Source organism: Diplotaxodon limnothrissa, linkage group LG3 (genome assembly GCF_057381915.1).
Source record: "Diplotaxodon limnothrissa isolate DT_005_m linkage group LG3, D_limnothrissa_male_GT1.1, whole genome shotgun sequence".
In the NCBI taxonomy this organism is placed as follows: domain Eukaryota; kingdom Metazoa; phylum Chordata; class Actinopteri; order Cichliformes; family Cichlidae; genus Diplotaxodon; species Diplotaxodon limnothrissa.
Window position 1 is genome coordinate 17,331,118 of NC_140598.1, and position 27,254 is coordinate 17,358,371.

Below are 27,254 nucleotides of genomic sequence, written 5' to 3' on the forward strand. Positions count from 1 at the left end.
CTTGAAATATTCTTGAGGTGATAGTAAGCTGACTTTGTTATTGTCTTAATGTGTTTTTATAAGTTTAGGTCTGCATCCATCACTACACCCAAATTTCTCGCCTGGTTTGTGGTTTTTAGGTGTATAGATTGAAGTTCTCTGGTGACCTGTAATCGTTTTTCTTTGGTGCCAAAGACTATTACCTCAGTTTTGTTTTTGTTTAGCTGGAGAAAATTGTGGCACAACCAGTCATTGATTTCCTCAATGCATTTACCAAGAGCCTGTACAGGGCCTCGGTCTCCTGGTGACATTGTGATATATATTTGTGTGTCATCTGCATAGCTGTGATAGTTTATTTTGTTGTTCTTTATAATCTGTGCCAGTGGGAGCATGTAAATGTTAAACAGAAGGGGTCCCAAGATGGAACCTTGGGGAACTCCACATGTGATACTTGTCTGCTCAGATGTGAAGTTACCTATTGATACAAAGTATTTCCTGTTTTCTACGTATGTTTTGAACCAGTTTAGTACAGTTCCTGAAAGACCTGTCCAGTTCTCCAGTCGTTTGAGTAATATGTTGTGGTCAACTGTATCAAATGCTGCACTGAGATCCAGTAAAACTAAGACTGACATTTTTCCACTGTCTGTATTCAGACATATGTCATTAAACACTTTGGTCAGAGCGGTTTCAGTGCTGTGGTTCTGTCTAAAACCTGACTGGAAGGCATCGTAGCAATTATTCTGTTTTAAGAAGTAACTGAGCTGTTGAGAAACTGCTTTTTCAATGATCTTACTTAAAAATGGGAGATTTGAGATCGGCCTGTAGTTGTTCATTTGTGTCTTGTCAAGATTGTCCTTTTTCAGTATAGGTTTGATTACAGCAGTTTTTAGTGATTCTGGAAACACACCTGATAATAAAGAAAAGTTGACGATCTGTAACAGGTCTGACTCTAAAGTCTTTGAGACCTTTTTGAAAAAACTTGTTGGCAGGACATCTAAACAGCAGGAGGAGGAGTTCAGTTGACCTAAGATGTCCTCCAGGTCTTTGCTGTTAATAGGTTGAAACTGTTTCATGGTGTTTAAACAGTTTTTTGGTGGACACAGTACATATCCTGGATCTGCTGTTGATGTACCAATTGCTTGTCTAATTTTTTGGATTTTTTCTGTGAAGAATTTGGCAAAGTCATTGCAGGCCATGGTCGAATGAAGTTCAGCTGCCACTGACACAGGAGGGTTTGTTAGCCTGTCAACTGTAGAAAATAAGACCCGAGCATTATGGCTGTTTTTAGTGATGATGTCAGAGAAGTAGGACCTCCTTGCATTCCTCAGTTGTAAATTATAATTGTGAAGTTTCTCTTTATAAATGTCATAATGAACCTGGAGGTTTGTTTTTCTCCATCTGCGCTCAGCTTTCCTACACTCTCTTTTTTCATTTTTCACCAGTGTGGAGTTTCTCCATGGAGACTTTTTCCTTCCAGAGATAACCTTCACCTTAATGGGAGCAATAGTGTCCATTACATTTAACATGTTAGCATTGAAGCTATTGACGAGCTCATTGACTGACCCTCTGGACAGGTCAGGTGTTAATGGGAAGACCTGGTTAAAGATCTCACTACTGTGTTCAGTTATACACCGTTTTGTGATCACTGTTGTTGATATATTTGTGTGGGCTGAGATTTTACTTTCAAAGAAAACACAGTAATGATCAGACAGGCCCACATCAGACACAGTAACCTTTGAAATGCTCAGGCCTTTGGAGATCAGTAGGTCAAGAGTGTGTCCTCTATTATGTGTGGCCTCTGTTACATGCTGAGTCAGCCCAAAGTTGCCCAGAGTGTTACTCAGGTCTTTAGTCCCTTTGTCCTGAGGGTTGTCCACATGAATGTTAAAATCCCCAGCAATAATTACACAGTCAAAATCAACACAGATCACAGACAGCAGTTCACTGAGGTCATTAAAAAAGTCTGTGCAGTATTTGGGAGGCCTGTAAACATTAAGAAACACAACTTTGGATGGGGCCTTCAGCTGTAAAGCCACATATTCAAAAGACTGAAAACTTCCAGGAGATAGCTGCTTACATTGAAATGATTCATTAAATAAGACAGCAACCCCTCCTCCTCTCCTGCTCGCCCTGACCTCACTGATAAAACTGTAGTTAGGAGGGGTCGTCTCGATGAGAACAGCTCCACTGTTACTTTGGTCCAACCAAGTTTCAGTTAGAAACATAAAATCAAGGCTGTGCTCAGTGATTAAATCATTAATTAAAAATGTTTTCCCAGCTAGAGATCTAATGTTTAATAAAGCCAACTTAAGTGTTTTAGAGGCATTACTTGTCCCCTCGTGTTTGGGAGCAGTCTGTGGCACACAAGGTATGTTTACTATATTTAAAGATTAAGAAAAAAATAATAATAAAGTTGTGTTTTCAAAATTGGAGTTCAAGTTATTTTTACTTCCAATAGTGTTAACATGCTGCACAGGTCAGGAACAAGATTTTATTTTCATTGTAAGTGGGCTAAAGCAGTTAATTAAAAGTAGTCTAACATAAATGCTGTAATTTGATTATTTTAATAAACATGTAACTTGGATGGATTGGATGCTGGCGTGACCACAGTGCACACATCTGCTGTTGCTCACAGTGGTCCAAGGGACGCTCAGTTTGTGTGTTCAGACACATGAAACATTAGAGGGAACGTTGGTCATCAGGTGTATTCCAGTCAGCTGTTTCCTCGTGTGTTTCTACTTCCCCTGATCACCTCCTTGTGTGCATTTAGTCTCTGTGTTTCTTTCTTTTCTTTTGATCAGCTGTAAAACCGCCTGTTTCAGTTTAAGCATTGTTTTAAATAAATTGCAGGCTCAAAAAATGTTTTCTCCCATTTCTTCTTGTTGCATGTTGAAGCTCTACTTGGAACCTTGTTAAGATCCAACCAAGCAAAACAGGATTTTTTGACATTTTTCAAGCAGTCTTAAGCTTTTGATCGGGACTCTCAGATAATTTTATCTTTCAGAGCCTCTGAACAGCTTTACTGCACATTTTCCCTCTTTTCTCTTTCTCTTTCTCACTCTAGCTTGTTCTTTCTTCTTGATAATCTGCCCCTCCCAGCCTGTCAGCTCAAACACTGTTACACAATACATATTATTTATTCACATACAAGATAAATAAACTGACGAAGCATTCAGATCATAATTCTCCTTCTAAAGCTGCTGAACAGGACAGAAAAAACAACAATAATAATAAATCTCAAACTAAAAATCAATCATTTTTAACCCTTGCATGAAAATGAAAGTGAAAGTAAGCTGGTGTTTGTGCAGCAGCCTCTGGGAGTGTCTGCAGTGCTGCTGCGTGTGTCTGACTGAGGATCAGATTTATGAAGATGCCACTGATGCTGATGCTCCTCTTACTCGGTAAGAAAGCTGCTCTGATACTCTGCATGCATGTGCGCACACACACACACAGGTTATTATATATGCAGTGCACTGATGTCTGCTCTCTGTGTCCTGCTGAATGAAGCCCTCCCTGCTCGGGTGATGCAGGGTGGATCCCACCATGTGGCTCAAATAACTGAGAACTATGAAGCTCAGTGAGGTTTTAGTTCATCATGAATAAAGCACTGACACACATTCACTCAGATCTCAGTGTTTTATTCATTTTGAAGCAGCTCATGAAGAACAGGTTGATGACTCATGAAACACAACATCACAGCAGTTTGTTTAGAAGCTGTTTATATTTGAAGGTTGAAGTAAGTGTCTTCAGTTTTTTACTTCAGTATCTTAACATTTCAATGGTAACTTTGTTAATATAACATTAGGTCATATTGAACTTATTGTGAACAAACTGCATCTCTGCTGTTCACCTGTTTCATGTCACAGTGGCATCTTTTACATATTTGTCAGCTTCGTTCAGATTATTCTGATTCATTTTGCATTAATTGTTGTAAATATACAAACGAAACCTTACTGATTGTTTTTCATCAGAACCCAACACAAAGCTAAATTCTGCTGCATCATCTCCACACTGAAAGGAAATTCACTGTGTGTGTGTGTGTGTGTGTGTGTGTGCGTGTGTGTGTGTGTGTGTGTGTGTGTGTGTGTGTGTGTGTGTGTGATTATATCGTATGACATAATCACAGACACACATACAGTGTAACTGTTTTGGTTGTGCTGCATGAAAGACGAGTGTGTATTGGGGAGGTTGAGTTACTCAGGAGAAATCTCCCCGTACATCAACTGTTACTGTACCCCCTTAATAAACCATGTGCTTAAGACTGCGTGAAAGTTAAAATATCTATGTTCAGTGCACATAGATAGATAGTCTATATAGTTATATAGGTATACATGTCACACACAAATCCACAAAATGTTCCAGCATCAGAGCTGTGTCCATCAGAGGGACGGCTCAGAGTCAGACAGGCTGACATGTTTGCACATGAGGACGTCTGCTTCTACTGAGTCACTCACTTTCCTGGTTGTTGACTCAGTCGGCTCCTCTTTACCTGTTTAGTTCATCTGTGAACCATCAGGAAACTCTTTGGAACTTTACCTGATGTCCTGTGTCTCTCAGCTGTTACAAAATCACAGCACTCACCTGCTTTATATTTTTATCCTCAGGTTCCCAGCATGCCTCAGGGGTGGAGGTGTATGAGGGGGTGGAGTCTGTCCTGCTGCCCTGTCAGGTACAAGCTGATGTTACCATTGAGTCCACAGCAGCAGTGTGGGACCGTGAGGAGCTCAAGGACCCAACGGTCCACGTGCGTCTGCCGAGTGGTGACGATTTTAAAGATCAGAACATTCGTTACTTCAGTCGAACATCACTGAGAGCCGAGGCTCTGCAGACTGGAGACTTCAGCCTCACTCTGAGGAAGCCCACAGTCTCTGACAGTGGAAACTACACCTGCACATACCGCAAGCATGGACAAGATCGGAACAAGGCCTATGTAGACCTGAAGGTCACAGGTCAGTGCTGTCAGGTCAGATGCATGCTAATGGGAAGTTCTAAAAATCTGTTGGTTGATGTTCAGGTTGTTTGTTTTGTGTCGATCACAGAACTTCCTCCTCGTTCTGCAGTCTGGTTCAAAGTCCTCTCAGGTGTCCTGGTTCCTGTGGTTCTTCTGGCTGTTATGTTTGCTGCATGGCTGTCTTGTAGATACAAAACGTTAAAGAACAAAGAAGGTGAGTGTTTTATTGGACCATCTGATGAAATATCAGAACCTTGAAGGTAATCAGCAAAGTTTGATTTGGTGATTTGACAGCACCATAGCTGACGTCTCTGTCCTGAATGAGTTGTTAGTGATCTTTTCATCACTGATGGTTACCACGAACTGTTAGATCCCAGTTATCCTGTACAAGACGTCTGGACCGACTCTTTGTTTGAAGGGCCAAAGTTTCTGGTATTATCATTATAGTGTGATATTATTCTGTTACCATATGTTACCTTATATATGTAATCAAAGTAGTTGAATTATGATAACAGCTGTAGGACAGATATTATCCTTTAGTTTAGATGGTGTGATCAGTATGTAGTTTTAGTTTGCATTATACTTCTGACTTAAAAGAGTGTGAAAATCATTAGATCTATTGGATTGACCTGTATTACTCGACACTGTTGAATGTGTTACACTGTTTCTTGACATTTCATACTGCTGAATCATGAAGAGAATGTTGTGTGCAGAGGACCTTGTGCCGATAATAGAAGAGACAGACCCCCACCTTACAGAGAGCAGAGAAACAAGGAGCCGAGGTCATAACTTAGTAAGAGAGAAAGAATGTGAATGTTTAGGCTTTTACGACTAGGTGGGGGCCGCTAGAGGCTATAAGAAGCTGAGCAACCTGTCACCATTTTGAGACATGCTGTGACCCTCTTCATGCAGGTCTCCCCATCATGATGGTTCTAATGCTCATAAGTGTTGAATTGTATGGAAATAAATGATTGTTGATTGAGCATTTATACACCGAGTATTGTCCTTCCTTCAGCCCAAAGATTCAAAGGATTGGGTGATTTCAACAATAGGCTAACAGAAAGTAACTAAAGCTGGTAGTGAGGAGACGCGCTGAGCTCTAAGTGCCTGCAGGAGTGTCCATCCTGCTATCCACTGATGATGCAACTGACTGATAACATAACAGTTAGGTGCAATCAATAACCACACCTGTTAGTTTCAGCTCTCCTCTGATGATCCTTCTCTTGGTCAGATGGATTAGTCTTATAATAGTTAAAGAAAAAAGGCCCCATGGATAGAAAAAGCTGTGACAACCATTGAAGAAGCTCATCTCCAGGCTGGAAGCAGGACTTCAGAAAACACAGAGTAACATCAGGACAGCAGGTCCATGTGTTACCCTGTCCATGGTTTACTGTAAGTGCAGTCAGATGTGTGATGAGTGTTACAGAAACACTGTGTCCACCTCTCCCTCGAGCTTTTACACTCTTCACAGCTTTGACTGGAGTGAAACCATGAGACGCAGAAAGCTTTGACTCTGTGGTATCTGGCAGACACGTTCAGTTCAGCTCTGCTGCTGATTGGACACCAAACACAGCACAGTCTCTTCATGGAGCAAAGGAACACGTTTCAGACTGGAACCAGTCCAACATGTTTTACTGCAAACATTTCACTTCATCCTGTCAAAGGAAGTGTGCTGATGCTGTGCAGCTCATGTTGTGCTTGGTTGTTCTTTCAGTTCGTGAGGTGGAGGTGGGTTCAGGTGTGAAGTCTGCCAAGCTGCCCTGCAAAGCCACAGTTCACCTGTCTCAGGTAAATAAAGTCGTGTGGAAGGACAGAGATGGCAGGATAGTCCACGTGTATCAGGAAGACTCTGAAAAACAGCACAGACGTTACAGGAGCCGAACAGAAATGATTGAAGACCCGCTGAAGACTGGAGACCTCAGTCTGACCCTGACATACCCCACACACACAGACAGGGACACCTACACCTGCACCGCCTACAGCAGGGAGGGAAAAGTCCTGATGGAGAAAAAAGTGGAGCTGAAAGTCGAAGGTCAGTGCAGCAGATGATCCTTATTCACAGATTGTGTTTGATAAGTCAGTGGTTTGTAATGACTGAAGTAGTTTGTGGGAGAGAAACTGGTAAATGTCAGCAGTTAAAGCATCAACCAGGCTCAAAGATAAGTTTGTGGGAAACTGTAAATCTGATTCATTTTTGTAGTGGTTCAGATATTGTGAGGACGTTCATGAGATGAGATGAGTGTAAGAGAATCAGACATAAGACTTCAGAGCTCTGACTCTATCAGCCCGGCTATAGTGTTGCAAAAACAAACCCTGAGCTCGTTCCCAATGTCCTAAAATGAGACGAGTGATGGAAACCTTTACAACAGCAGCAGGTGTCTGCAGAGAGGCGTGTGAGCCGGAAACATCCTGGTCTCAGTGTTGCATACAGATTTCCCTAAATGCTTCTTCCAAAGCTGGATAGATGCTGTCTCTCCTCATCAGAATCTCAGAGACCCACATGAGTCTACACACCGCTCAGACAGCCAATGGTTTAAGGATGATGCTGGGCTATGAACAGGCTGTAGACGCTTTATGTTGATTCAGCTTTTATGAATCAACATAAAAACTGGGGGATTAAGTAAAAACATAAAGTCCACGACTGGTGTGTCATCAATAACAAGTAAAATGTTAACATGCTCACGTTGTTTGTTGTCCTCTCAGAGTGTCAGGTGGAGGAGGAGGAGGGGGCGGAGTCCATCTGTCTTCCCTTTCAAACCACAGAAAACCTGCCTGACGACAGTGAAGTGGTGTGGAAATGTTATGAACCAGAATACATGAAGGTCCACGTGTATGAGAACGGCTCTGACCGGCCCGACAAACAGGACGACCATTACAAAGGTCGCACTGAGATGAATGAAGACGCTCTGAAGTCTGGAGACCTCAGTCTGACCCTGAGACACCTCAAAGTGGGAGATGCTGGGAGATACGGATGTGAGGTCAACAGCAAGGAGGCCTGGAGATACAAGAGGGTGTGGCTCACAGTCAAAGGTTAGTTAGTTCATTCATGTTTGTGTGTGTGTGTGTGTGTGTGAGGTGTGACTCTTCTGTTTCCTCTGCAGGGAAAAATCAGGCCGAGAAATAAGCAGAGGCCATCAGGATCAGCTCCACTGATCCGTCTGCTCTGATCACTGATCAATCAGTTTGATGTGTTTATTTGATTATTGATCAGTGAAGGACATCAGTGAACAGATGGTGCTGAAGATGCTGTCAGCTGATACTGAGGCCTGTTGAGTCCTGTGTGTTCTCAGTATGATCACACAGCTAATGTATAAACTCCGACAAACCTGTGTTCTTGGAAAGTGCACTGTTGGCTGTTTCTGTAAGTCTGACCAAATATAAGGTGTGTCAGTGTCATGTGCATGTGGAGTAACCGTTAACAACACTGTGTGTATCTGTGGATGTTTGTGGCTCGGCTGCAGGGGAGGGGAGGGGCACGGGAAGCTGAGATCCATCACTGACCACACCTTTTTAGGAGCAGTGGGTGGAGCTTGCTGGACACAGCTGTGTGCAAGGGCGTAGATTTCGTTTTGGCATTGGTGGGGACGAATGATTCAGTTTTTTGTCCTTTTTGTCTTTGCTTCTTGATAAAAAGGAGAAATGTACTTGCCTACATATGCTATTCTACATGCTTTTAAACCATTTAAAATTACAATTGATAGTTTTATATGTGAGTTATATAATGTTAAATTACAATTAAACAAATGACTAAGTAGTTTAGACTTTAGTTTACTTCAGTCATATTCAATATAAATCAGGTATCATACAAAAATAAAAATAACTTCAAATTCAGCAGGGCTGGACTGGCACAAAATATGGGCATTTTGACTAGTGACCGGCCCACCATGGTATTACAGGAAAAGTCAAAAATCCTTTAAAGCCTTTATAATTAAACTTAAACCTACACCACCTTCCCTATTCTGGTATTCTAAACAGTAGCACACAGAAACAGTTCAGAACTTCCCTTCAACTCATTCCTGTCACCTGAAAGGTAAACCTGTTTCTCCATCACAGCTCTGATGATTCAGTAAGGACATCTCCTGGTTTCATCTTCATCTTTCCCTCTCACCACATATCCAAACCGACATCATGACCAGCAGCTTTACAGCTGTGGCTCCAGCAAACATCAGCTGATACTAGAAATTAATATTAAATAAATTCTAACAACAGCTGATCAAGCTTAAACGTGCTGCTGTTGTTTAATTCGACCTCCGCTGGTTTCCTCTTTCTGGCGCAGAGAGAAAAGCCGATCAGCTGATCATTGATCAGTTTCATGATTGAATTAGCAACTTTCTAGCTGAAGTAGTACGGCACAAATCCCGTTCCTTTTCACCTTAACTTTAAAGTTTGACCTCCTCGGCTGTAATTGGTCCAGCCCAGAGTCGATCATGACCAACTGGCCAATCCACCACCACTCATTTATACCGTTAAAAAAAGAAAAGGAAGAAAACCCCATCGGCCAATAAAAACGAAAAATCACGAGCAGCCCACTGGGCAAATGCCCGGTATGCCCGATGGCCAGTCCAGCCCTGAAATACAGTCATGACAATAAACGAATATGAGTTCAAAGACTTAACAACATTACTTCAGTTGCATTACACCAACATAAAAAAACAGCTTTTACCAGTTGCGTCAGATATCTAAAGCAAAGCCGTTCCTTCCTTTAAAGGACCTTGAAAAGCTTATCCACGCATTTATTACATCCAGTGTGCTGCCCCTTTAAGGCAGGCATGATCATTTGGGTGTGTGTTTTTTGTACCAGCAGACTTGCCGTAGTACCTCACCAGTGAAAAACAGTCCTATAGCCAAACTGTTGTCTGTTCCACTTTTTGTTCACTTTTTCTTGCTGAGCCTGAGAGAGCACATGCCTGTAAGTAGTTGCTATCTGTTTTGTAAGCTTTCCCGCGATAGTTTTGTGTAGCAGTTTAGAGGTTTGTGTGGAAAACTTTCTTTTGTGAGGTAAAACGGCCGCGATGCTAACACGTTAGCCCGTCTATGGGATTTCCCATGTAATGTTAGCATTAAGCTAATCGCTAAATGCGTGGGCCTAATAACCAGTGAAAGGGTTTGGATAAGTTTGTGTTTATGTGTTATATACATTGTAGTGCATGGCTTAATGTTTGATGTTGTAAAGAAAATGCAATTACAGCAGAAATGTAATATTTTATTTTTGTTTCTGTACCAGTTTTACAGTGCTTCAACAGTAAACATCTAAAACGTATCCGCTGACTCCTGGATGTTTATTGTGGACCTGTTAGCTATCTGCCAAGCTAGAAACCAGCTTCACACCCTAGTGAGGGCAGAATATCCAGATTGGACGACTGTAACTCCCTCTACTCGGGCCTCCAACACTCTTCTCTTTGCCGGCTCCAGTTAATTCAAAATGCAGCTGCGCGTCTTTTAACCAAGAGCACCTGGCTGCACCCACTGTGGAGCTCCACAGTAACCGGAAACACGTGACCTCCACAGTAACCGGAAACACGTGACCTCCACGGTAACCGGAAACACGTGACCTCCACGGTAACCGGAAACACGTGACCTCCACAGTAACCGGAAACACGTAACTTCAGTTAAATCAACTTTGACAGCGAAAACTAAATTGCGTTTTTGTTACTATTGATGCTGCTGAGAAATAAAAATGGTTTTAAGTGGGGGGTTTTTAACACTCTGGGTTTGTTCAAAAAAATTCACCATCCCCTAAATTGTTCGTGGCCAAAAGTGTACAGTGGTCCCTCGCTATAACGCGGCGCACCTTCCGCGACACTTGCTGTTTCGCTGATTTATTTATTTGTTTTACAGTACATCGTGTTGTGCGTTCTGATTGCTGTAGACCATTGTCAATCAATCTAGTCCAGTGTCTCCTGTACAGGAGCGGTCCCTAATAGGCCCACGGACGGGTCCCGGTCCGTGAGTCCTTTGGTACCGTTCTGCGATAGTTGATCCTCCGATGTGAAATGTATGGTTGTAGTTGTGTGTCTTATTTTGAAAGAACTATTTACGCGTTACCATAGCGACCAGAGAGCATTAAGAAGCAGAGAGGAGGATGTCACTGTCATTGTTGTTGGCACACAGCTCAAGTCACGTTTATTATTATATTTACAAAATACCACACTTTCTTTTTTTTTATTCTTTTGTTGTATTTATCCGCGACACCTTAAAGGTCGTTCCCTGAAAATATTGTCTGACATTAAAGTGGTCTGTGGTGCAAAAAGGTTCGGGACTCCTGCTGTACAGTACAGAATGCGTTTAGCTTGTCGAATTTACATAAATCTTTGATCGCTAGCAATGTAACTCTGAAGTGCTGTACTGTATGTTTGTAAGTTTTCTCCCAAACAAACACAACAATGCCGACGAAACGTTTTGCACCCTCAAATGCACCTTTAGGTTTCATTCCATGATACTGGACTTATGTTTCTACGAAGGTTTGAACTCTAAGAGTGTTTAAACAAAAGAGAAAAGTGTGAAAATGTTTATGCCTGTCTGAGAAAAGTGTATAAAGCATGTAGTGAGGGGTTTTACAGTCTTAACATCTGTAATAATTGTAAAAAATAAAGTTGGCTACTTCATGGATTTCACCTACCGCGGGTTATTTTTTGAACGTAACACCAGCGATAAACGAGGGACTGCTGTATTATTAATAGTAGAGTCTGGGACATCTAATTGATTAACATCAACATTGATTATTATGCACTATTATTTTTGTTCAAGGAGAGCAAAAAATATAAAACTCTCTCAGCTTGTTTGTTGCCAAAAATGGCCACTTTTTGTGTATGTTCACAAAATGCTATAAAATGTAGATTTCTTAAAACATTTATCTACTTTTGCCGACGTGACTCTTTAAAATAGCACCAGTCCTTTTCATCAAAATCAAAATTGTATCTAAATTTTTTACTCTTTATAGCCAGTTAGGTTATATATTACCATTAACTTTTCAGATAAAACGGTGATAAAGTCCTAATGTTTTCATGAAACTTCCTTTTTTTCCCCATCTGAGCATCGGGGAAAAGGCTGTCTTGCAATTGTTGAGGTCACTAGTGTGTGCCCCATTTCTTCCAGGATCACTCTCTTTATAGGTTTTAGTGGACTCCTAGTACTGCGAAGTGGTTTCATGGTACAAAGGGATTGTATTCCAAGATCTGGGAGACTGTAGAAATGAGCAGTGATGCCCTTCCTACCATCTTTCCAGAAAAGTGATCTGGAAGCTGTTAGGCTGACTTACAGCAGCAGCACTTTCTGCACCTGCATAAACTCCAGGACACATTTACTAATGGTGTTTGTTGCTGTATGTGCAGCTTTGAATTTTTTAATAATATATATTTTGTTAATATTTTGGCTATGGTGTCTTGTTATGAAATGTACAAGAGTAAAAGTGTTTTTAGCAGGTGCTTCAAAGCTAAGTTTGACTGGGAAACTCAAAGCTCAATAGTCTGTATCAACAGAGATTCACTGCAGCCTGTGTAATATTTATTCTACTCTATCTTGCAAATACATATGTGTGGCAATGTCATGCACAACACACAACTATTAGATCCTTAAGATCAAACCCGTGTCATTGTTTTGGTCCACTGCAGTGCAGTAGTCAAAAAAAAGAATAAGTGAAGTGTCCACAGATGGCCAGGATAGAGCCCAGAGTGTTAATGTTTAAAATGTATAAAAATATTATTGATTACAATTCTTTACTGTTAATATCAACAATAAGCTTTTTATTTTGAAAATACAAGTTTAAAAAAAATGCTGTTACATTTACATTTAATGCTGTTTCACTGTAATCCTTTATTATAAGTATGGACACAGAATCAAGTGAACAACATTTTGAAATAAGTTTAATTGGAATTTTGTACTATGCAAAAAACAAAACAAAAAACAACAACGACATATTAAACAAACAAACACAGCCAGTGCCTTCATTTGTCCATTACATGTCAAACATAGCACTGACCCTTAGCCCCTGCTCATCAGCACATGCTTTCAAAAAGAGCTCCATGTCCTTTGCAAACTGAAAAACAAAGAGGAACAAGTCCCTTGCTCCAGTGTCTTCTTCCTCTGACATGTCTCTTAAGACCCTCTGCTGGTCCCCTTGATTTAAGGACAGATATTTTGGCATTGTTACGTGTCCACGGAAAAGTGCCTTATTTTGGACAGCCCACTGCACAGCAGGACGCAGATCTTCAACAACTGCTGGCTCCTGTGTCAGGCAAACGGGGATGAAAACATAGTTATTTCTCTGTTGCAGAACAGTTTTTTAACAGTTATTCAAATGTCACTAACCATGTAATTACTGTTTAAAGTGAATACTGACATGACTGACTTCCTGGAACTTTTTCAGTCTGACAATGGGCACGTGTTGTCCTTCAAGCACAGCTTTGGCTTCCTCTCTCCAGTGTGCAAATAGCTTGCCAGAGCTTAACAGAAAATGTTGATATTGTTAAGGTGTGTAAACTTTGACACAACATAAAACAGAAGTCAAAATATAAATACCTCCTGAGATCAAAGTTCTCCATCAACAGCAAGCACCACCATTTACACAAGTAGGGCATGTCTGACTGTAAAATATTAATATGAAACATATTTAACAACTTTCAAAAGATTCAAGATTCCATTGCTGTGAAAGTAAATAGAATACTTACTACAGTATAGTCAATATGGTGCATCCAGTGCCACGTACAGAGCAGACTATTTGGAAGAAAAAATAAAAATGTCCTTTTTTTAGAAGCTTAAATTAGCTTCTGTATGAATCTCAAGAAGAGAAGAGAAAAATTACCATCAGCATGAAGATCCCACAGTCAACTCCATAGTCTTGGCTTGGAAAACCCTGTATTACATTGAAAATAAAGGCTCGTTAATAAAATCCCTTAAAAGAAGACTAGTGTAATTCATATCATTCACCATACACTTAAACTAGCACATACCTTCAAGTCAAAGCTCTTTTTTTCTGACCACTGCCCGGGAATGATCTTCACTGCAAGATTCCTTTTTTTAAAGACAGTTACATTCACAAGTTAACAGATGTCATGATGATGGGTGTGAAATGTTTATTGCTAATAGCACCAACTGTAACTACAGGCCTTAGGAACACGACCTCAACAAAACAGCATAACAAAATGAAAAAGTACAGTCACATGCTCACAGTTGGTCAAAATAAAGCATTTACAGCTTTAAGTTAAGGTTGGCATATTTTATAAACTCATTTTTAATGGTCTTTTATGTTAAACTAGAACATTTGAAGACCCTATTTATGTCTGAAAGTCATCTAAAGACAGCATCACTGACTTGATCATAATGTGAAGATGAGAAATAGAATAAAATGTTGAAGCATCATGCTGATATATCCATCCATCCATCCATTCGCTTCCACTTATCCTTTTCAGGGGCGCTGGAGCCTATCGCAGCTGTCATAGGGTGAGAGGCGGGGTACACCCTGGACAGGTCGCCAGTCTGTCGCAGGGCCAACACACAGGGACAGACAACCATTCACACTCACATTCACTCACACATTCACACCTAGTGGCAATTTGGATTATCCAATTAACCTATCCCCACAAGCTGCATGTCTTTGGACGGTGGGAGGAAGCCGGAGTACCCGGAGAGAACCCACGCAAACACGGGGAGAACATGCAAACTCCACACAGAAACTTGCTGATATAGTTTATAAAAAAAGCATGTGAGTGTACTGTATGTGTGAACACTCAAGATCAGCAGAACATGATCTGGGATGCACTTAACCTGGAACACTGAACAGGTTCCTGAAAACTCCGGAACAAACCAAAAATGCTTATAAAGATGTGACCTCAAAAGTGAAACATATTGTTGGCCACCAAATCCTGCCTTGGTGTTTATTGGGTCAAGAAAGAGGATTTCTCTTTTAGGTGGCTTCAGTACCTAAAAGACAGTTAGCCATGACTTCAAACCTGAAAACAATGTCATTGCAAGCGATCACAATCAAAGACTTTTGAAACTGCGTCATAAAAGCTTGAATACATCTCAGACACATAGCAAAATTCTAGCAGTTTGTACGTGTCAAAAAACAAGACTTACACACAACTGGAAATGACCAGGGGTCCAGAGAGGGAGAACTATGATGTGCATCCTCTGAGCATCAGTCTGAAACAGAATTGTTTTTTAAGTATCCTGTATATGAACTCTCACCAAAGTTATAAAAAAAAAATCATTTGGATTACTTGCTTGTTTCTTTAAAGGACGGTACACTTACAGGAAAGGACTGCAATGGATCACAGCCATAGGGTGCAAGCCAAGTCCGGGTGACATACAGATTTTCTATGTAAATGCTTATCCCCTAGAATGTAAACAAAAACATTTAAAACAACAACTCTCTAAATTAAAGCTTGACAATCATCATATACAACATACAGTACCTTTGACTGGACAATTTTAGTGATAAGCTCAAAACAGCCATTTCCAATCTGAAACAGAAAAAATCATGAAAAAAATGAATGTACACTTTATTATTTCATATTCATAGAAAAAAAATACTTACAGTCGATTCCATTTGTTTGTTTAAACCCAGTGTCCAAAAATCTGCCCGCATGAGGCATCCAGAAGACGTTTCAACAATCAGCTCATCTTTGGGTCTGCTGATGTCCAGAACATAGTTGAGCTAAAAAAACAGAGAGGTGTCATAGACTGTGGATGACCAAATCAGATAAGCACTAAAAGTTGCACTTTGCAACATCTGAAAACTTTAACATACAAGCTGTTGTTGGCCAGGGTGCGGTACAAAACACCATGATGAACGGCTGGCCAAAATGTTCTCAGGCTTTGTCAGAGCTTCGCACGGTGGTCCACACAGGTCAGGAAAAGTTGCATCTGTTGAGACCTTCTATTGGCTTTCTTGTTGTCAACTCTTTCCTGAGGTCCTATAGGGATTTTAACAGGTTTCAGACAAAACACTACATAGAATGCACATTAAATGCATACAAATGCAAGAAAAATAAGCACTATCTATAGAAGGAAATTCATTTGAAACAGCATGTAACAAATTCGTTTATGAGCCATCAACTACAACAAGATAATGAATGCAAGATTATTATTTCACCTATATATGACAATCACTATTCAAAATAAGAAATTTTACCAGTGTCACCAGACATTGAAGGTGCTGGGTTCAACACCGTTTCAGTGATTTCTCTGGGTTTATTGCACACCTGTGGGGCTAGGTACACAAAGAAAATAATATACTCACAGATAGGAACAAACCTAACATGTAAACAATGGTAGCGTTCTGGTCATGAGACAATGCATGTACTTACCTACGACAGCTTGACCCAGTGCCGACAATGAGATATTGATCTGTGTGTTTCTCTGCCATGGAGCACGATGAAAAAACATTAAAACAAGAAGGAATGTTGTTGTAACGCAAAAAAAGTGGCAACATGATCATTGTACGAAAACTAGACGATTCCTAGAATTATGAAATCACTAACGGCAAATTTATTTAAGAAAGACTCTGTCCCAACCTTTGCGATCAACTTGCAAGACTTCCACGGTATCCATGCGTGTTTACGGCTACTGTGGAGGTCACGTGTTTCCGGTTAGTGTGGAGGTCACGTGTATCCGGTTACTGTGGAGCTCCACAGTGGCTGCAGCCAGACCCTTCTCCTTTTAACAGGTACGAGAATCCATGAACACATAACTCCAATTTTAGCCAAACTACGTTGGCTCCCTGTTAAATATCGTATAGATTTTAATATTCTGTTGTTCACTTTTAATATTCTGAATAATTTAGCGCCCAGCTATCTCTCTGAACTACTCCACTTATACAATCCCAACAGAGCACTTAGATCGTCCAATCACAGGCTCCTAGCACAACCTAGGTCTCGAATGAAGTCGAGAGGCGACCGGGCCTTTGCATCCGTGGCACCCAGACTCTGGAATAACCTCCCTGTTTATATTCGTACAGCCGAGTCTATCCAGTCTTTTAAATTACGTCTTAAAACTTATTTTTTTACTTTGGCTTTTGATTCTGTCTAGTTGGCTGTTTTAGCTTGTTGTGTTGTTACCTATTGTTTGTTGTCCTCTTTTATTGTTTTTTTTAACTGTCTCATGCTTTTACTGACTGTGAAGCACTATGGTCAACACTGTTGTTTTAATATGTGCTATATAAATAAATTTTGATTTGATTTGAACATCTCTGATACATTAGCACTGAATGACCTGGTGGTTTATGTCCATCTAAGATTACCACAAAGTAAAAGATCTGTCAGCAAAATTATGCAATATTTTAGCCACACTATTGCCCCGATCAGATCAATGAGTTGGGATTTTCTATTCTAAGCATGAGCTACTGTTACAGCAACAGACATTAATACTACTGGTGTCCCACACAACAACTCAATGTCCACTATGTGAAGGAGCCAAACACAGGCCTGCTCTTCTCGTTAACTGAGATAAACTGCTGGCATATTGGTTTTCCATCTATACTGTCCAGTCTCTCCTGGTGGACACACAGCAGCATTGTTTAATCTCATTCGAGTCATTGTTGACCTTAGCCATGTTTTTAGTCTTCTGAGAGCACCGAAGCTTCTTTCAGCCTCAACTGAGGATACTGGGATGACTAAAAGCAGCCTGATAATTGTCATGATAATAAATACTAGTTAATCTACAGCACCACATCATCAGTCAGTCACCTGTGACCTCGCCTCTCCACCTCTGTCTGAGCTACAACATGGCAGAGCTGCCTCTGTCACCTGATCAATAACAGTGAGACACTCCACATACATGCAGTCACACATGTGCTTCAAATACAGTCATGAACCACCACGTCATCATCCAGTTTCACCTGTGACCTTGTGTCACCATTGCTCTCTGAGCGCTGTGTTGGTTCTTCACCTGACAAACAGGACAAACATGACAATAAGAATAAAATGTGGAGCTGCTTCAGTGTTTCTGTCACTTTGTGCAGATCCTGACTCGTCAGTAATGTTTGTAGGCTGAGTGCGTTTTTACAACAATTTGTGCAAACTGCACTACAAGGTGGAATATTTGCAAAATCATGACTACCTCATGACATTTTGTCTCAAAAATTAACCCTATGAACATGTCAGTGCCATTAGGATGAAATTATTGTGTCACCAACATTTTGACGTTAGACATATAATTCTAACAGCCTCTGTAAACTAATATCCGGGCTGCTCGAGGCTGCTGTTTTCTCTGACAGTTTCAATCCAAATTAGAAATGCTGCTCTGAGACTGAGAGAACTGATACTGCTGCCTGTTGTGCAGTTAGCTTCCAAAACACGTTATTCATGGTTACATACAGTTTTAGACTGATGTGGGCCAAAGCCTAGCATAGCCTGTAAAGTTATTATGACGGACACATTTTATGAGTGAGCTTGGCTTTAAGTGACTGACAGGTTTCTTTGAAAAATACTTTCTTATATCCAGGTTCTTCCTCTTTGCTGCCATCCTCCTCTCCTCCTCACAGCGCAGGTTTGCCGCTGCTAAAACTAAACAGAGCTCCCTGAAAGGCTCAGCCAATCACGTTGGCCATATTTGTCACATGACGTAGCACTCCAGTAAAGAATGTAATTTAACCCTTTCTGCACCGCTGGGAGATCGTTTTCTTTCTTTCTATCGGGTTGTTTTTCTTTACTCGAACAGATCAAATTATTGGTGGGGACACGTCCCTTCCGTCCGTGCCAAATCTGCGCCCTTGGCTGTGTGAGTGAAAATGTCTCAGAGCAAAATAAAAATGAGTTTGTCAGGAAACCTGTTCAGTCATCAGGTGTTTGTGTCACAGTGTCTGATGTAACAGCTGCCAAATACAAGACGTCGTTTTCTCTTTGTCCAGCTCAGGGTTAAGTGGGGGAGGCTGTCATAGGGGAAAAGGTGGGGCACCCCCATTACTGCCACCCACAGACTACGTCCACATACACAAAAAGAATCATTCCCAGCTGTGTTTCATATCTGCACTTGTGGAGATTCAAAGGTTCAAATACAGAACTGCAGACTGGTGGCTGCTGTCAAATACAGCTGACACCAACATGATGAGTTCACCTCGTGGCCACTAGAGGCCAGCAAAGTGAACCACAGAGGGACCCAAACACTCGAGCGTCCCACTGAGAGAAGCAGAACTCAGTTTGCTGTGTTTCACAGGTGTTCCTGAACGCATCACTGTGACCCTGAAGAAAAGCTGAAACTCTTTTCCTGAGAGGATTTCTGCAGCTGACGAGCATCAGATAATGAACTAACACAGATCCAAACATGAGTTTGATGTCTTTGAGTCTGTCCTGTCTGTGGATCATGGCACTGAAAGAATGTGATGATCTCAGAAATGAAACAAAATCTCAAGATGACTGAGAAAAAACATCAAATGTTTAAACTGAGAAAATATTAAAAAAGGCTGATTTGAACCTGCTGGCAGCAAAAGGCAAACATGACAACAAACTCCATGTTTTATATGAATAAAAATAAAGAGCTGCAGAAACATCATCTGGCATCGCGTCAGCAACATGACGGGTATAAAAACAGAGGCTCACCAGGCTGCAAACAAACACTGAAAATCTTTAGAGCAATTCCAGATCAGTTCCTCAAACTAAATCACTTCAAATTCATCAGCACATCAGAACATCTGGCATATCTAAGCAGGCATGGGGGGTGGGAGGGGCTTGAGCGCTTCTTTATGGGTCCCACCAGTGGCCTTTTCTTGAGGGTTTTTTCTTTTCATGTGTGTGTGGAGTCCTGTCTGTGCCCCTCAACAATAATATTTAACTATTAATCACAATTTGTTAAATAAAATGAGCTGGCTCGCAGCAGTCACATGACTACCATTAACCAATGATCGCTCTTAACGGCAGAGCGCACTGGTTACGAGGTGGGAACGAGCTCACAAAGAGCCACATGGGTGGTGCAGAGCTGTAGGAGAAACTGGGAGACAGACTGATGCAAAGGAAACCAGTAAGCAGGTGAACAGCGCACACTGTAGCCTGTAACACACAGCAGTGTCAGCTTATTATGGACACGTTCAGCTGTTTTGTGGCAACTGATGAGTTGAAACAGACGAGCGTGCTGTGTGTGCAACAGCACGACAAACATCACCTGTGTGATGCTCGTCAGCTGCCAGCTCACTGGGTACAGCAGGCAGGGGTCTGTAGGTCTGTGCACCGTTTTAGGGAACATCTTTAGTTTCACAGTAAGCTGCAGGGCTCTGTTTCTATAATATTTTTCTATCATCACTTTATTATGGATCAGGTGTAAAGGTGTCATGTGTGGATACTTAAGTAACAGATCAATACAATAGCAAAGTGTTCTCAGATGGGCAGCACGTGGAGAGAAGATGGAAGGAGGAAGAGAGTCAGACAGTGATTCACAGGCAGAGTTGATTTCTCACAGTTTTGTTGCCTTGTGTTTCCAAGCACTGGCATTTTATTATTATCTCATAACACGTGTTTAATCAGCTCCCATCTCTCCTGTGGACTCTGTAATGTCTCAGGCCGACAGCAACATTGTACCCATCAGGTAAAACACAGGCTACGTTTGCTCTGCATCGTCCCCACATGATCACAGTGATGTAACATGATGTGCTTCCATATGAGGTTCTTGATGAATGTGTTGTTGTTCTCCAGCCTGGTTTTTTAACTTTGAGCCCCTTCAAACGTCACTGCACGGCCCTGCCTCTGAGGAGCAATCTAAGTGTGTGAGGGCAAAGGACAAAAGAAGACTGAAACATCTTTTCTACCATTGAAAAAACAAAGTCAGAATTTCAACTTCCTGATTCTTCTTCTTCCAATTATCTGCTCGTGTTCTCTAAGTAGAGAAGCCCAGACCTCCGTCTTCCCAACACCACTGATATGATCTGCTGACTCTGCTGGAGTTTGCTCTGTGATAAAGACATGAACAGTCTGTGCAAAGTAACCTCAGGCTGTCAGAGCTTCAACACAACGAGGCCGAGCACAAGAAATAAGACAGCGAGAGAGAGAGGGCCTCTCCTGAGTCCTCACATATACACACTATACTATGCTAGCATCACCATGGCAACTGCACAACAGCTCCATCACATCCCAGTGCGATCTGATAAGCTCCTCCTTCTCCACCCTTCAAGGCCTGTGTACGCTGCTGGGTGGACCTATGATGCAGAGCTGCCCAATCACAGCAGCACACAGCAGACATGTAGCATCAACAGCTCATCACATCAACATCTGTCAGCTGTCTGTGTTTATGGTAAAGCTGATCCTGACTCTGTTCATGCCCATGATACTGGTCCTGCCTGAGAGCTGCTCATCATCACCAGCACAGACTGAAAGTCCATCACTTCCCTTTATCAGCAACGACTCGCGGTCTAAACTCCTTTTAAGGAAAAAGATGAAGCAGGAAAGGAAACAGTTTCAGGAGCATCATGTAGAGACGTGCAGGATAGAAACACAAGCTGAGAGTCGCAGCACTGTGCAGGACCAAAAGCTGACGCTGCAGGACAAACGGACAAACATTTAAATCCACACACAGAGAAAAATGTTAAACACACTGAGCAGGTGTCAGGACTCCATCAGCTCAGGATGAAGGTGATGGAGTCAGGAGTCTGTGCTGACCACTGTGTTATAGCTGTTTACTCCACACACACTGATGATGACCATCAGCAAGGATACACAGCCGGACCTTTTCCTGGAAGCAGGAAGCCCCTCCCCCACCGAGTTAGTCCGTTTCACCTCCTTTGTTCTACACAGAAGCTTCCTGATGGGCAGCTGGACCTGATGAGTCACATTAACATGTGCAGAGGAGATGAGATCAAACTCAGTCACAGAAACAAGTTTCTGTTTGGTGAAAATGAGGCCAAACTGACTCATTTAGTGCAGACAAAGTAAAACTACAATAACATGGTTACACACATGTGCATTTGTTCACCAGTCACAGCACATTGATGTTGGATCAGCACGCACACCACCAGCAAACCAAAGGAAAGCTGCTGCAGTCAGAGCAACAACCCTGGTCCACAGAGAGCTTCAACACAGCATCAGAGGACCACAGAGAAGGAGACCAGAGCCTTACATACATCAGAGATCAGTGAAGACAACACGCAACAACAGACTTCCTCACAACATGTTGCTCACGCTGAGCCTTCAGTGAACTCAAACACTTTTAAGCATGGTGGTTTAGCACGGGAAGAAGATGAAAGTGTCCATCAGCACCTTCAGCTAATTGATCACCAAGCATTCTAGCAGCATCGGGGATTCGTCTCTCTGGACAGCTTTGAATCATTTTGTCCATGAGAGAGAATAATGCATGTGAGGATCCCCTCAACATCTCACCTTCTTGCTCCCTTCTTGCATAAAAGGCTTCCTTCCTAGCAATAAAAGACACGGGGCGACTTCCTGTTTGATGCAAACAGCTTTTGTTGCATCTAGGCTGGATTGTTGTAACGCACTTTATTGTGGGGTTACTGATGCATCCATTATGAGTCTGCAGCTTGTGCTGCAGCACGTCTTTAACTGCAACAAGTCTGAGCACATTAGCCCATTTTAATTTCACTCCACTCCCTACCTGTACATGTGAGGCTCGTTTAAAGTCTTTTATTTGTTTTTAATCTCTTAATGGGACTGCACGTGCTGTGAAACAATTCATTCACAAGCTTTAGTGCTACTTCAGGAAGTGCTTCCTGCTGCTCTCCATCAGTCTGGATGACGAGTCTTCAGCCTGAACTCACCTGTGAGCCACAAGAGCCCAAACATGGTTTGTATTTCACCTTCATGCAGTTGTGTTTATAGTGTACATGTTAGTTATTAATGCAGTCTGCACTCCTCTCTCACACAATGTCAGCCTGACTTTGTCTTTAACCAGCTTCATTTCTACTTTACTGTAAATATAAAAGTTCCTGCACTACATCACAGTATGAGACCCTTACCTGTGACTCTGTAACTGAATGTGTTTATTGTAGTCTGAACGAATGTATCGTTCTTTATCACGCTGCTGTTGGATCTGTAGAGTTAACCTGCAGCTTCTGTTAAAGACCTGGATGAGCTCTATTGGTTAAAAGGGCTTTGAGGGCTTTGACAACAACCTCACCACTGAGCTGATGGAGCCTCTCGATGACTCGAAAGGTTAAAAACGTTAAACTCTACAGAGTCTCTGATCTGTTCACTCATCCATCAGTAATCTCCAATTCATTTTTGAGGTGAATGAATGAATGAAAGTGTGGAAACATGAATGCGACTGCCTGATAAACTCAAACTAGTCTCAATACAACAACATGCACTAAATGAAGAAACTAGGGAAGTGTAACAGAAACACAGAGCACACTCATGCTGTGTGAGAGATCACACAGCACGAGTGTGAAGCATGAAATGAACAACAGGAGACAATAAACACACAGCAGGAGAGAATCAACACAAACACAAAGTGCACGAGACCAGAGACTCACAATAACACAGAGACTAACCTCACACAGGTGCCCAAACAGAGACACCTGACTGACTTCATAACAGGGACACCAAAGGACAAAACTCACAGAGGACCAGGAGGACAAAAGAACCAGACGTCACCTACAAGAAGCCCAGAGACACAACACTGAGACGTCATGGTAACAGGAACCAGGAACATTTCACCAAAAACATGAAGAAGTTACAGAAACTCAAACACTGGACCTACGACCCCGACAGAGCCGAGCTGAAGGAGGAACACCATCAGGACGCCACACCCCCAACCGCACTGAAATAACCTGTAATGACAACATCCACAGACCAACCAGGAGAGAGCACAAAGAGCAGGACTGATCTCATTGGCTGGACGCTCGCTTCTATTTAAATCTAATGACAGCAGCTGCGTCACACCTGAACACGACACTTCTGCTCTCGTGATCTACAACTGTGACTTTAACGTCAGCGACACCAACATCTGACATTATTGTAACGACATGTTTCATTATGTCATCGTTTACAAGCTGCAGAGCAAACACGCTGAGGAGTCAGAGGTCAAAGGTCAGTGGTTTGATTCGCCTGTGAGCAGAGAGAGGATCTGAAAGTGCAGCAGGAAGTGTTGATCAGGAAGCTTTGGACAGTTTCAGACAGTAAAGGAGACTCTTTAATACGTCCTGATTCACACACAGTTACACAATGATGCCATCAATAACATGACCTGCTGCCATGTGTGGTTGCTGTGGGACACCAGGACCCCCTGACATCCCTGTAACAGACCCTCTGTGTGACGTCTCATCTAACCCATCAGCAAAGACACCAACAGTTCATCCACCCTCCTCTGGTCTCTGTGAGGAGCAGTGAGGGGCTCGTAGCGTCTCTGTGCTTTGACAAGATTTAAAGTCACCAACAGATTTTTGTGTCACTTTGAAACTGCACCACAATCTGAACGTGACAAGAACAATTCAATAGTAAAGCAAAGGGTTTAAGTTCTGTACGAGAGTTTAGATTTAGACGTTTGTCTCACTGGTGGATGCAGGCGATGCGTGCAGAGTGTCAGGCAGCAAAGTTACCTGTCAGACTGTCCAGTAGGTGGTGCAGAGGGTGGGGGGGATTCTTCATGATGATAACAGCTTGTTTAATCATCACAGCCTCAGCAACTCATCAGAGTAACACAGCAGCATACTCACACAGAGAGCACACACCCGATGAGATCAAAGGGAAGCTGGAGGCGTCTCTCAGTCAGTGCATGAAGGCTGCAGCTGCCTCCCTGCTCCTGAGTCCCACCTTCATCCTTTCACTCTCACAGCTCAGGAGGTCGAGCGGGCACCTGTTAAGACCCTGGAGGTTGGTAGTTTGACTCCTGGCAGCTCCAGGCTGCATGCTAAATATCCTCGGGCGGGACACGAACACAAAGTTAGATGCATTGGACTGTGGATGTGTGTGCGTTAGACAGAAAGCACTTTGATAGAAAAAGCACAGAAAGAAGTGTTTGTGTGAGGCGAGTTTCATACAGCCAGTAAATATTGAGTAAAGTGAGAGTTCAGGTGGTGTAGAAGAGCACTACATGAGAACCAATCACAGCACAGACTCCAACAGGACAGGAGGCTTTCAGCCAGTTTGGACTGAGCAGCTGTCATTTCTACAAACCTGCCCAAATGTATGATGTGTTCAATGCTGTGATCATGATGTGCTGTTAGAGCCATTAGAGCAGGCTGTAGGTGTCGCAGGTGCAGTGGTTGGTATCATATCTCATTGATGTCATCAGTAGGAGGTAAGTGCACAGTGTCACTGACATGCAGCTGACACCATTTTTCTTTTGCCTGTCCTGACCTGTAACCATCAGAATAATCAGAACAATCTGAAAGCCAAGAAAAACGCCCCCACAGTTATTTCCCAAAGAGATCATTATGGCTTTGCTATGCTAAATGTAATAGATTTGTTTTACTTTTGAGTTATTACACTCAGAACAGACAGGACTGGGCCGAGACAGAAGAAAGACAAAGTAAAGATAAGGAGAGAAACATAGAGGAGAAGAGGGACAGAGAGAAAAGACTAAAATCAGTTTGATCCCATCCTGCAGAAAAACAAGCAAAAAGAAACAAAAAGAAGCAAAAAGAAGCAAAAAGAAACAAAAAGAAGCAAAAAGAAACAAAAAGAAGCAAAAAGAAGCAAAAAGAAACAAAAAGAAACAAAAACAAGCAAAAAGAAACAAAAAGAAACAAAAACAAGCAAAAAGAAACAAAAAGAAACAAAAAGAAGCAAAAAGAAACAAAAAGAAGCAAAAAGAAACAAAAAGAAACAAAAAGAAGCAAAAAGAAACAAAAAGAAACAAAAAGAAACAAAAAGAAGCAAAAAGAAACAAAAAGAAGCAAAAAGAAACAAAAAGAAACAAAAAGAAACAAAAAGAAGCAAAAAGAAACAAAAAGAAGCAAAAAGAAACAAAAAGAAGCAAAAAGAAACAAAAAGAAACAAAAAGAAGCAAAAAGAAACCAGCACACCAAGGAAACAACAACAACTTTATTTATAGAGCACATTTAAAAACCAGCGGTACACCAAAGTGCTTAACATAAGACACAGAGAAGTAACACGAGTCTTATGAGGCCTCAGCAAAGTATCAAATATACTCACAGGTCAATGGCACTAATACACAGGGGTAATATAAAACATAATGAAAGCACAAGGCATTAAAAATATGTATAAGGGAAAATAGAGTAAGTCTAAGGTGCGAGCATGAACGAGCAGGAAAGGCGAGATTAAACAAACAGGTTTTTAACCGTGATTTAAAAGAATCACGATCAGAAGGTTATTCCACAACTCTGGTGCAGCCAGGGCAAACGCCCGGTCACCTCTAGACTTCAGCCGAGATCCAGGCTGCACCAAGAGTAACTGAGTAGATGATCAGGCAGGAACGTACGATTTAAGCAGTTCCTTAGGGTAGCTCGGTGCCGTGTTGTTGGTAAACCACAGCAAACCACAGCAGCAGCATCATGTGCACCAGTAACAGTAACTAATAAACACTGAATCCTACTGAGCAGCACACTGGACTGATAATGCACGATGTGTTTAGTGTCAGCAGCCCAGGACGACACAGTGTGTGTCTGTGTACACCTGTGTGTGTGAGCTTGTGTTCAAAAGGTTTCCATCAAGCCACATGATACACATCAGCTAAAGTGCAGGAATGTGTTGATGACTGAAACAATGCTGTGTTGAACGTCAGAGTTTTCATTTCACACCATATTGTTATACAAGTGTTCTTCTTAACACACAAGTGTTGGTCACAGAGCTCGATGTGCTGGAACTTTTTACATGTGCATGTTTCCCAACACAATATGATTAGAAAACACTCCAACCATCTATTCTGGGAGATTTCATACAATCAATGAGTTAAACTGCAGGAACGTCTTAAAGACATAAAGACCTGGATGGCCGCTAACTTTCTGCTTCTTAATTCAGATCAAACTGAGGTTATTGTACTCGGCCCTGAAAAGCTTAGAAATATGGTATCTAAGCAGATTCTTACTCTGGATGGCATTACCTTGGCCTCCAGTAACGCTGTGAGGAACCTTGGAGTCATTTTTGACCAGGACATGTCCTTCAACGCTCATATTAAACAAATATGTAAGACTGCGTTCTTCCATTTGTGCAAATATCCTCTTAGTTGTTATTAATCTCGGCTCTGCCACCGTTTCTGGAACTGGGGACCATCACACTCCTCTGAGCTCTGTCTATAGGTTCACTTTTAGCTCCCACTCTGACTAAACCATCACACTAAACTGGTGCTACTTCCTCCTAAACCAGTCCATGTTTCCTCTGACATCGTCTGTCTTTCCTGTATGTCACTGACAGAACAGGAACTGTTCTTCACCGTGTTCTTCGTTCGCTCCGGTCAGCTGAGCGGCCGTTGCTCTCAGTCCCCAAATCAG

At 41.9% G+C, this 27,254-nt stretch overlaps 1 protein-coding gene and 1 pseudogene across 1 annotated transcript; one reads left to right on the forward strand and one right to left on the reverse strand.

Moving 5' to 3' along the window:
• The first annotated feature begins 3,343 nt into the window (after positions 1-3,343).
• LOC146634718 (uncharacterized) lies at positions 3,344-7,965 on the forward strand. The gene is made up of 5 exons (XM_085343005.1): positions 3,344-3,380; positions 4,584-4,928; positions 5,019-5,144; positions 6,645-6,962; positions 7,634-7,965. The coding sequence occupies exons 1-5, from the start codon at positions 3,344-3,346 to the stop codon at positions 7,963-7,965; spliced, it is 1,158 nt and encodes a 385-aa protein (XP_085199131.1).
• Positions 7,966-14,969: 7,004 nt separating this feature from the next.
• Positions 14,970-20,104, reverse strand: LOC146634719 (uncharacterized; annotated as a pseudogene).
• Between the last annotated feature and the right edge of the window lie 7,150 nt (positions 20,105-27,254).

What these genes read in the sequence shown, in the direction of transcription:
- LOC146634718 (XM_085343005.1), top strand. Translation starts at nt 3,344, where the DNA reads ATGAAGATGCCACTGATGCTGATGCTCCTCTTACTCG. An exon ending in GCTGATGCTCCTCTTACTCG is followed by an intron (nt 3,381 to 4,583) that starts GTAAGAAAGCTG and finishes TTTTATCCTCAG; the next exon opens with GTTCCCAGCATGCCTCAGGG. An exon ending in AGTGGAGCTGAAAGTCGAAG is followed by an intron (nt 6,963 to 7,633) that starts GTCAGTGCAGCA and finishes TTGTCCTCTCAG; the next exon opens with AGTGTCAGGTGGAGGAGGAG.